This window comes from Semicossyphus pulcher, unplaced genomic scaffold, assembly GCF_022749685.1.
Source record: "Semicossyphus pulcher isolate SPU_LCO1_2020_fin unplaced genomic scaffold, fSemPul1.0.p SCAF_14, whole genome shotgun sequence".
NCBI classification, from domain to species: Eukaryota; Metazoa; Chordata; class Actinopteri; order Labriformes; family Labridae; genus Semicossyphus; species Semicossyphus pulcher.
In genome coordinates this window covers 2,480,601-2,491,072 of record NW_027211648.1, presented here as the reverse complement: position 1 = coordinate 2,491,072, position 10,472 = coordinate 2,480,601, and the positions used below count along the sequence as shown (strand labels likewise).

The following is a 10,472-nucleotide window of genomic DNA, read 5'->3' as shown; positions in this document are numbered from 1 at the left end:
CAATGGCTCCTATAGTCAGAGAATAGAAAACGCTTTTTATGAAAACTCTTCTATTTGTTGCCTTCACCGACTGGCCTTATATGTCTGATTCACCTTTATATTTACCACTTCAAAAAGAAAAATCAACGTAATAACTTTCACATGGAAAGAAAAAGTACACTTTTAGTGTGTATAGTAGTTTTATTACTCCAAGTTGTTGGATTACAGTGGTAGTCTTTAGGGAACTTTCAGTTCAACAAGCCTTTCTTTGAGACAACATGAAAAACAAACAAAAAACATCTTCTATACAGAGAAACAAATGAACGAACGAGCATAAGTGTTCTTTTAATTATTGAAACCCATATTTCAGAGCCAGAACGTTATTTTTTCCTCCCTGCTATGAACAAGCTTGACTGCATGTGTTTAAAATGCAAAATCAAAGCACTGTATTTATATATTTTGCAGTTGGTTGAACCAGAATCAGCACCATGTTAGCCGGGGACATTATTATTTATGTTGATTTGTCAAACTTAAGCAATTTAGGCACTTATCAAGAAATTGGCAAAAGTTATGCTGCTACTGAAATAAATTTTATAAGCAAAATACTTTTTAGTTTTATGCTTAACAGTCAATGAAAATATTTAGCAAAATCTACTGAAACGTTAACAACACATACACATTCTAGGCTAACCTCGGATATTAAATCATAATTTAAACAGTCCAAAGAGGCCTCACACTGAGCGTAAAGTGATCTTCAACAGCACAGAGAGGATAAAGATGTCACCTTTGTTTGTGCTGTTGTTCAGCTCAGGTATAAAAACAGATTCAGACTCTGTCTGTTTGTGCCTCTGTGAACCACAGTCAGTCATTTAAACCTGCAGGTTCCCAGGTAGGTTTACAACACACTAATCTATAATGGACAAACATTTAAAAGTGCTTTACATTAAGGTACCTTCAATACATTCACCTCTACATTATGAAGTCTTCTATAATACCACACAGGTAATGAGTGAGCTGCAGTTGATGAGTGTTCCTTTGGCAAAAATAACATTTGCTTCTAGCAAAACATACGGAGTGTGTCGGAGGAGTGTGCGGCTTGAGGACGAAGAGTTTAAATAAACATTGTTTAGAAAAATAACAAAAATGCTAATTTATAAGTATCTACAGATAAACTCTGTAATATTAGTTCCATTTAATAATCAGAGCTTAAAGACAGTTTGACATTTAAGGAAGTAAACATTTGAGCTGTCTTGAAGATAAGGACTATTCTCATGCTTTCAATGTATAGCTACAAAGCCAGTAGTTAGCTTAATTAGCTGAAACAATTAGCCTGGCTCAGTTTCTGCACAGATTAAAATAAGACATTGTGTGTTATACATGACCTTTAGAGATGCTGGTAGGCTGTTTTTGTTACTTTTAATCACCAGAGCCAGGCTAGCTGTTTGCAAGCAGGCAGCCACAGACATAAACAGTTAGCATTGCTCTATCTGAAGGTTAGATAATAATAGCTTTTGCTTAGTTTGCACAAAAGCTGAAGTGTAAAACAGGACAAGGTGTTGTTTTTCATGTGGTTGTGTGCCAGACTGTTTCCTTTTAACCGCCTGTGAAACCCAAACTAGTTGTTTTTACACTTCTTGAAGTAGAGTTTGAAGATACTTTGTGAGTGAACTTACATGGACTAGTCAGGGGGAAATTAGGTTTCGTTAGCTACTGTTAGCTTGGTTCTCAACGCAGCGGTTTACTTGCACTAGCATGGTCATTGAAACTTAATTACTAGATCAACAGTATTTATTTTTTTAACAGTACACAATGTAGCTAACGTTACGAAGCAGAGATATCTTAGTAACGTGATGCCAGTCAATCATGTTCAGTTCCTGTTTGTCACGTCACGTAAAGAGGGCTAGAGTGCTAGCTACAGGATTCTAAATGATTTTCACTTTATGGCCACAAGCTTACAGAGTTTAATATAGAACCTTAAAAGAAAAGGCATTTTAACAAGCGAAGTTAAGAGGTGCTTGTAGGTGGATTTTGTTTCCTTCAGACAGAGCCAGGCTAGCCGTTTCCCCGTTTCCTGTGTCTTTCCTAAGCTAAGCTAACATACTGCTAGCTGTAGCTACTTGTTTACTGCACTGTGAAACTATTTGGGTGGTATCTTTTTATCTAACTTTCTGCAAGAAAACGAATGAGCACATTTCCCAAAATATAACTGTAGGCCTATAGATTTAAGTCTGTACTTTAATGTAAAAAGTGGTTTACTTTGTGCTGTGCAGGTTTTTTTTTTTTAATTACAGGTCTAACTCAGGAGGAAAACTCTTCAACCTTCAAGCCAGTTTACCAGGGGAGAGAAAACAGAAGACATGGGTTTACACAGAGTGAAAATCAGTGCCAGGTTATTATTCAGAATCATCATTCACACAGTATTCAGTCTATTGCACATCAGACTTCTTCAAAGAGTCTTTTTCTCTTCTTCAGGGTTTTGACATTTAACAGTCTCTGAAGTTCCAAAACGTCGTCTTCATGGTTTGAAACAAGATGATAATTCACTTCATCACAAGGCAGCTGCTTTTATTTTTAATATATTCTTGATTAAATGTGCTGTGCCTCACCAAATTAAAAAAAAAGATGGCAGAGGGGGAAACCTGGGCGCTTTTACAGCATGTTAAAGGTTAAAAGTCATTTCTAATTATTATTTAATTAGTTATTTTTTCTTAAAAGTCTATAAAACATCAGCAGGATAAAAAGCTGAGTAAAGAAATATTCTTGCCTCGAGACGTTTTTACATAAATAGAAAATTAAAAAAACACGCAAAAGATTAAATAATCAGACAAATGTGACAGGTGAAAGCAGGAGCTTAAATTAAGACGGCAGAACAGAAGAAGAGTGCAGCGGGGAGAGTGTGAAGGAGGGGGTTAAACGCTGTTGGCACGAGGGGAAGGTAAAGGGGGGCTGTCCTCAGTGATTCAGTCTCTTAGTGCTGCTAATACGGGCCTTTTGTGTGTCCAAAGATCCCGATGGGGAAGTGTTTGACGTGTGAGGACCACTGTGCCGCTAGCTGGAAAAACTTGACGTCGTTCCACTCGACGCCGTCGATCAGTACTGCAGAGGAGGAACACAAACGTCATTTCAAACAGCCGTTACACTTTCATTACTGCAGTGAGTGACAGTTATTCTGCACAACCCAGAGTCCAGTGCGGGAAAGTAACTAAGTACATTTGTGTGCCGTACTTAAATATAATGTACAATAAATAGTACATAAGTACGACCCAGTCATGTACAGTATATCAATATAGAGGCATTTCAAACCCTTCTGCCTCGACTATAAAACATTTTGTGTTAATTCCTTTTGTTTTTAAATCAAGTGCCTTCACTTTCACAAGGGGACATTTAGCTCACTCATTTTACACATGTGTCAAGCTGTACCAGGAAGTGCATCAGGCTTTTAAGCAAATTTGTCTTCGGGACCAAATCATGTTATAACTTCTTCCAGGCCGGTCATTTGCACGGGTTCAGGACAGTACAGGTACTTTGGAATTTGTGTGTATTGCTCCTAGAGTGAGCTTTATAAAATATAAAAGATAGAAGAGCGGAAAAATAAATAAATGTGTGAACACAAGAAATATACACTATAGAAAAAACACTTTCTTAAAATACAAAAGGAGACACTGTATAAAACAATATATGTACTCTTATGTTATTGCACTATGTTTGCTCATTGTTATTTTAGAACATTGTTATTGCACTGTGACGTACTTCACTGTCCATCATGTAGGTGAGGTGGCAGGTTGTGGTACGTCCTTCCCACCTTGATGTCCTGTGCTATGAGTCTGACAGTGGCTACTACTTCAGGTGTGAAAGAGACGTCCCACAACCATATTTCATGTTCGAGGGCTATCATCTTTTAGGGGGAATTCACTAAGAATCAGTTGTGCGGCTGATAGCGCCATAAATTGCGCCTGGTTTGCACCCGTTATCTGCTCCGTCTCAAGGTCAGATTCACAAAGCAGATTGCACTGATGATATTGAAGCATAAAACACCATACAGTTCAGCAGACATGAGCAGTTTGCTCCTTTTTTGTGTCCGATTTTGAAGAGAAGCTGTCTGCAACTCCACTCTCTGCTGCGCCGTGCTGAGCTCCACACTGACGGAGCTCAGCTCCATGCACAGATCAGTGATGAGCAGGGAGAGGAGGGGGCAGCTCTTTGAACAGCTTATTATTAAGCTCAGACTCGGCAGGCGTTTACTATTTTCACTGTTTGTAGCACAGCTTCATTACTTGAGCGAGAAGCAGCAGCTCTTCCATATAGCCTAAAAATCCCTGTGATGCATAACGGCTCCCGACCGTGTCCACACATGTGGACAAAGTGTGCGTGTGTGCCGGGGTTGAACCTCAGACAGGACCGGACCGATTGATCTCTGGATTATAACAATGATGACAAAATATTAGTAACAAACGGTATTTACAGACAAATACATTTTTTGATCACACAAAAAGTGGACTTGTCGTCATGATCAGTGTAAACTCGGAGCGTGACAGCCCTTATAACGCTGCGCTGCAGTTACCACCAGCTCTCTGCAGACGGTAATATTTACTCTCTAACTGCGCGGTGCTGTTAGCACTGCTGTTGGTGAATTAGGTGCCACGAGATGTTTGCCATGAGGCTCATTTGCACAGAAAGGGGTGAAATCTGCCCCGAATGTCTGCATAATGACTCATTTAAATACATGCAAACAGCACCGGAGAGCAGAGACGCCGTTTGCTCTGCAGTGCACTTCGAAGTGCATTTCACCCTCTGCGTGTGCTCGGCCTTGTTGTGTCATTTGCAGTTATTTTCCTCCAACAGTTTAAATGATGCAGAAGTTATGTGAAAGAATCGGGTAAATTAGTTGAACTTTACTGGCTTTTTGCACCACAGAGCAGCTTAACAGGAATGAACTGGGCCTTGCCTCTGACGCTGTATCAATTTATCCTTATACATCCATAATATGTAGTCCCTGTACATAAAGTATGATATAAAACATACTTAAAGTATGGGCCCCAAAATAGCCCCACCTTTACCAGCTGCAAACATCAAGTGTTGAACACGTTAAAGCATACATAATATCAATCCAATTTATGTTTGGTTCTTTAAGTATGTTGTTAAGCTGAATACTTTGTACTCTAACTGAAGTAAATTTCAGATTCTGTTTCTTATTCTTGTATAAGAAGTATGAAGTATTGCTCCACAGCAGTAATGCTACTTTTACTAAAATAAAAACCACATACAAGCCTTTAATTCTAATGTGTCTATGAGGCTAATCAGTGCAGCATTAACCACATAGTTTAAACTACAGCAGAGGTTTGTCAGTACAGATTATTGTTTGTTTCATAAAGGCACCTTCCTCTCAGCAGATTATCATAAAAGCATTCTTCCTTCTTTTACTTCTAATTTAAATCTCGCTGTTCTGTGTGTTTCTTCAGTTTTACTCTGTGAAAATCAACTTTTCCAGACATCATTAAACTGTCGGGCAGATGAACCAGAACAGAAAAACATCCCTCTGAGGGTGGCTGTGCTGCGGACACGTCGTACCTCTCAGCATGGTCTGCTGGTGCTTGGCAGTGCAGATGAGCCGGCTGATGCCCTCGATCACTTGACTCTTGGACTCCACCTCCTTGTCTTTGCTCTTTTTTGGCAGGAACATGACTGACAGAAGGAAACAGCAGAGACGCACGCTGTGAGTTAATGAGGGGTCACAATCTTTCTGCTCTCATGGGGATTAAATAACATTTGGCACTGTGGTGCAAAGTTTGAGGTCGGCTGTAAGAAAGTATTCAGACTCTTTACTGAAGTATAAGTGCTACTTTTTTATTAGCTTATTTATTTCTTCCATTTTATTTTATTCTAGTATTTTGCTATAGAGACTTTTAACACTTTATCTCACCTCCTGTGTTTCCTCATCACACATACATGATGGCGTTTCCACAGTTCCTCAGTTTCCTGTTTTACTGAGTTCTTTATTTATTACCTTTTTGTGCGACGGGTTGATTATATAGTTTTTATTGATTTTCTGTTTATGTGACGCACTTTGTGTTACATTACTGTTATCCAAAGAGTGCAGCCTACCCTTCTTATTCTTCTCCTTGGTCACCACAGTCATGGACATGGTGGGCTGGGGGCTCGGCTCAGCGCCCCCCAGTGGCAGCCGGCTGACCTGCAGCGAGCGGAAATTGCACTTGAGAGTGTTTTTGGAGGAGGAGTCCCGCTTCTCCAAGTCTTTCTTCCTTTCTGTGGGAGCGACCCAGTAGTCGACCTGCAGCCCCATCAGCTCCGCCTGACCTGCAGAACTACAGAGAGAAAATAAGAGAGGTGGGTGTTGTGTAAACTTTATTTTTACTCACATAGGAGTTCAGGAATCGTCTAAAATATGACGAGTAGATTGCACTTTAAAGCAGTAACAGAAAACTCCTGTATATTCTAGGCATGATTCAACAACTGAAAAAAATATATACAGTATGTATAATATATAATTTAAAAAGGTAATTAGTGCAACTACTATGTATGTAGGGTAAATCTGAAAATACAACCAATGCAGGTTGTTTATTTCACCTGTGGACTGCTTCCCTCTGTTTCCAGTCTTGATGCTAAGCTAAGCTAACCAGCTGCTGTTGTAGCTTCATATTTACAGTACAGACATTAGATGTGTATCAATCTTAACATCAGTTAGTGTGTTTCCCAAAATATTGTACTATTTCTTTAAAGCAAACAAAATCAATATATCTTACATATGTTAGCTAATATCCTTTATCATAACTAAATCTTTGCATACAAAACTCCACATATTTAGTCAATTATCCTGTAAGAAAAAAACAATATCGTGACAGATCAGATGACAGATGAGCTCCTCATGCATCACATCATACCTGTAAGCACAGAAGTTGACAGAGGGAGAGGAGGGAGGGGTGGGTGACGCCTCTTTGAGTGCGGGTGATACTTGAGGAGGAGTGGAGGAGAGCAGCGAGGAGCCCAGAGGAGCTGCATCATCAGAGTCTCCTGAGGGAGGACACAGGCGGCCATTAACTTTCAAAAATATATTTACGTCATACGAGCAGCCTTTGTGTAGATGTGTCAGGTGCAACCTGAAGGTACTTTAGTGCAGGTTAGTATGTACACTCTGTAAACTGATTTATTACATTTATCCTTTTCAAAGTCAAGAACTTTCAACAAACTCATCACTTGCCTGACGTTGCAGATGTTTGCTCCACGATGCCGACTTTTACCATCTGCAGGATTCAAAACAGAGAGGAAAGAATTGTTGAAGTTGTGTCAGAGTCAAACAATTTCTTCATCCCATGTTGTACCGCGTTCATATGCAGTACAGAAATGTTTGGAATGACATTTTTAGTGATTTCCAAGTCTGGAAAATTATGGAATTTTGACACATAAAATGTGACTGCCGTGTAATCGAAGGTCTGGTTGTATAACTGTTGGAGATTAATGACGGTGTTGTCTGTAAAGGAATGTTTTAGGAGTCTTGTGATAGTTTGCATTCATGGATGGCAAAATGCAAACAAAAGAGTATTCTCTTCTCATTTAGATGATTGTTTTTTCATGATTTTATTTATATTTAACCTTTATTAAAACAGGAAGTCCCTTACGATCTCTTTATTAAAGAGACACCTGGTCGAGATGGCACAACAATCCTCCAACCAGTACAACACATAGGTCATGTTTCTTTGTCCTCCGATACAACCACCCAAGAGTGTCCTAAATTACCGTAAAAGTCGGTGTATGAGACGCACTTCTAATCATTTTTTTTCCATCTAAAAAGTGGGTTGTGTCCTATATACCAGTATAAACTCAGAGGTATTTTATTGTGTTACGTATTTTACCCAGACGATGGCGCTATAATCTAGCTAAAGCTTCGTCTCGGACATGCGCAGTCATGATCGCCAGTGCAGCCACCATCCTCACAACAATCAACGTTACCGTAGGCTGAGCTCAACTACAGCACCGGTAGCTAGCAGGACTGCAAACTTGACATGGATAAAACAGATGGTAGGCTGTAATTTGTGTGTTTTAAATGGGATTCAAGGAAAATAAATTTAAATAGTGTTGAAATAACTTGCATCCAATTGTTTTAAAATAATAAATAACTATAGAAAACCCCCCTTTCCCCTCTGGGCAACCCCAAAAACATGAGGTTCATGTTTTAAAACGGGCATTGTTTGGTTTGGTTTAGGGACCAAAACGACTTGGTTAAGTTTACAACAAGTTTGTGATTTGGTTAAAATAAGAACCCTGGTTATGTAAGGTCAATTATGCATGTATGTTTTGTTACACATGTGACGTTACATACATGAAATTGCCCGAGTGATCTTGCCTTCTAAAATTTGCACATTTAGAAACACTTAAACTGTGTACATTGACACCTCTGTACACTCTTAGTTTTTTACACATATATATCTGAGATGAAACAGAATCTAAAAAACCTACAATCTAAACAAAAATATATTATATTTTATATATTTTACTATCGTTGAGGCTATAATTTATTACTGTCGTATGGAATTTCTGGGTGAACATATTTCTTTCTTGTAGTGATAGAGATATTTATTTTGTACTTATTTTCTCCAGTGCTGTATTTGCTCTGATAACCTGCTGCTGAAACACACCAGTTTCCCAGGTTGGGATCAATAAAGTCCGTCAGTCTAACTTTAAATAAGTCAACACTGATTCTCCTGAACTGTAATCCCTTTTGTTTGTTTGACACTTCTGTCGCCTCCAAATTATAATACATAGCCTTACTTCCACCTTTTCACTTGCTATAACTACAATGGCCACTAGAGGTCGCAGCCTAACAATGAGCACCATTGGTTGGACAAAGAAACCAGCAAAACACAGAATATTTATGGCAAACTGTGAAATAAAGAGGCTACTTACCCCAATGAAAGGGATAAACTTCTGACACGAGTCCTCGTCAGGGCTGTGGAGCGGCAGAAGAGAGTTCAGGTTTAAAAAAGGAGGCGAGAAAAGAATCAATATGTTTTGATTTATGGGAAGAAATTAATGTAGATGAATATTTTGATTGAATCTAAAGGAAATCTAAATTTACAGTTTAAAGAATCAAGAGTTAGTACCACTGAGATCTAATATAAGGAACTTGAGAAGGACTTTTGATTTCCGATGATTCACATCTGGAAATACTGGAGAGAGAATGCAGAGATATCACAACCGAAACAGAGCATGCTGCACCTGCTGCTGCTTTAACCCTCCACAATGACCGATTCAGAAGCAGAGAGCGAAGCATGCAAGTTATCGGGCCAATTTAAGGCCTCCAAAAAACACACACAAAAAGCCATCCAGGTACTGCAGAGACGGGCTGGATCTACCAAACCGGGTGCATTCAGGAGGCAGCAAGTCCATCAGAGGAGAAACTCAACTACAGAGTCATACAGAAGTGGATGAGAAGGAAGAGCACCAACCTACATCCAACACTTCTCCGGGAGTGCGTCACTACAAGCCTTCCATGAACTATTTTCCCGGCAGCGACCAGAAAAATAGCCTGAATGGTTCTACGTCTACGTTTTCTAAAATGTATGTCATGATGTGAAAGGTTGTTGCTCTTGCCTTGAAGAAACCTGCCATCGCCCCCCCAGGGAAGAAACAGAGAGACTACGGGAGGAGGGGAGAGAAAGAGAGAAGACAGTCTGCAGTGGGTCACAGTTTGCACGTCATCAAGGCCACTTTCTGTTTGCCCGACACAACACATCTCTGCTGTGGTCGGCCTCAGAGCAGCTGGAGAGGGAAGGAGCCGGATGTCTGACTGGTATGTGAGTGTTTTATGTTCATCTCGCCTTGCAGGGATGGATTCTGACAGAAAACATGGCTTCTGTCTGATGCTTTTGATCCACCTTTTTAAACCTGGGCCCTACATATTGTTGTCATTTACATATTTTAGGGTCTAAATGACTAAAAGGTACAAGACGTTTTGGAATTGCTCCTGTCGATTTCTTCATCCGGCAGCTGCAAAACAGGCTGTAATAGCTGCAATGTAATCTTACCACTAAAAGTTCTTGTTTATTTCACTAAGTGTCTGACAACATTAAAGAAAGGATCCCTATAGAGATAGACCTTTTTTCATAAAAGGTAAATGCTTCTTTTTTAACCAGAAACAGCAGTTACACCACTCTCTTAACAGCCACCAGACTCCATTGACAAAACCATTAATTTCACTTTACAGAACACAGGAGGTGATGTTCTCAAGCGGCCACAACTCGTTGGTTAAGTTTATGTTATTTTGTTGTGCTGGATCCAAACTAGTCATTTAAAACAACATGATGACAGAGCAATACAAAATAACTCCCTGATTGAGGCAGGTGAAGACCAGCAACTCCTGTGTGTAGAATTGCTTTTTTTGTCAATGGAGTCTGGTGGCTTAAAAGAGAGCGATGAAAAAGCTGTTTCTGGGTAAAGTTAACCTTCTTACCCTTTAACAAAAAAGTCTATCTCTGTAG

General features: G+C 39.5%; 1 protein-coding gene across 1 annotated transcript in view; it reads right to left on the bottom strand.

The window, feature by feature from the left end:
* Positions 1–160: 160 nt before the first annotated feature.
* The window catches only part of pacs2 (phosphofurin acidic cluster sorting protein 2), a 28,141-nt gene continuing 17,829 nt past the window's right edge, over positions 161–10,472 (bottom strand). Inside the window, exons 18-23 of the mRNA XM_069662425.1 lie at positions 8,899–8,941; positions 7,196–7,238; positions 6,879–7,008; positions 6,082–6,302; positions 5,548–5,661; positions 161–3,075 (exon numbers count right to left, since the gene is read on the bottom strand). Coding sequence (XP_069518526.1) covers positions 2,957–3,075; positions 5,548–5,661; positions 6,082–6,302; positions 6,879–7,008; positions 7,196–7,238; positions 8,899–8,941 — 670 coding nt within the window. The 3' untranslated portion in view covers positions 161–2,956. The remainder of the gene's footprint in view (positions 3,076–5,547; positions 5,662–6,081; positions 6,303–6,878; positions 7,009–7,195; positions 7,239–8,898; positions 8,942–10,472) is intronic.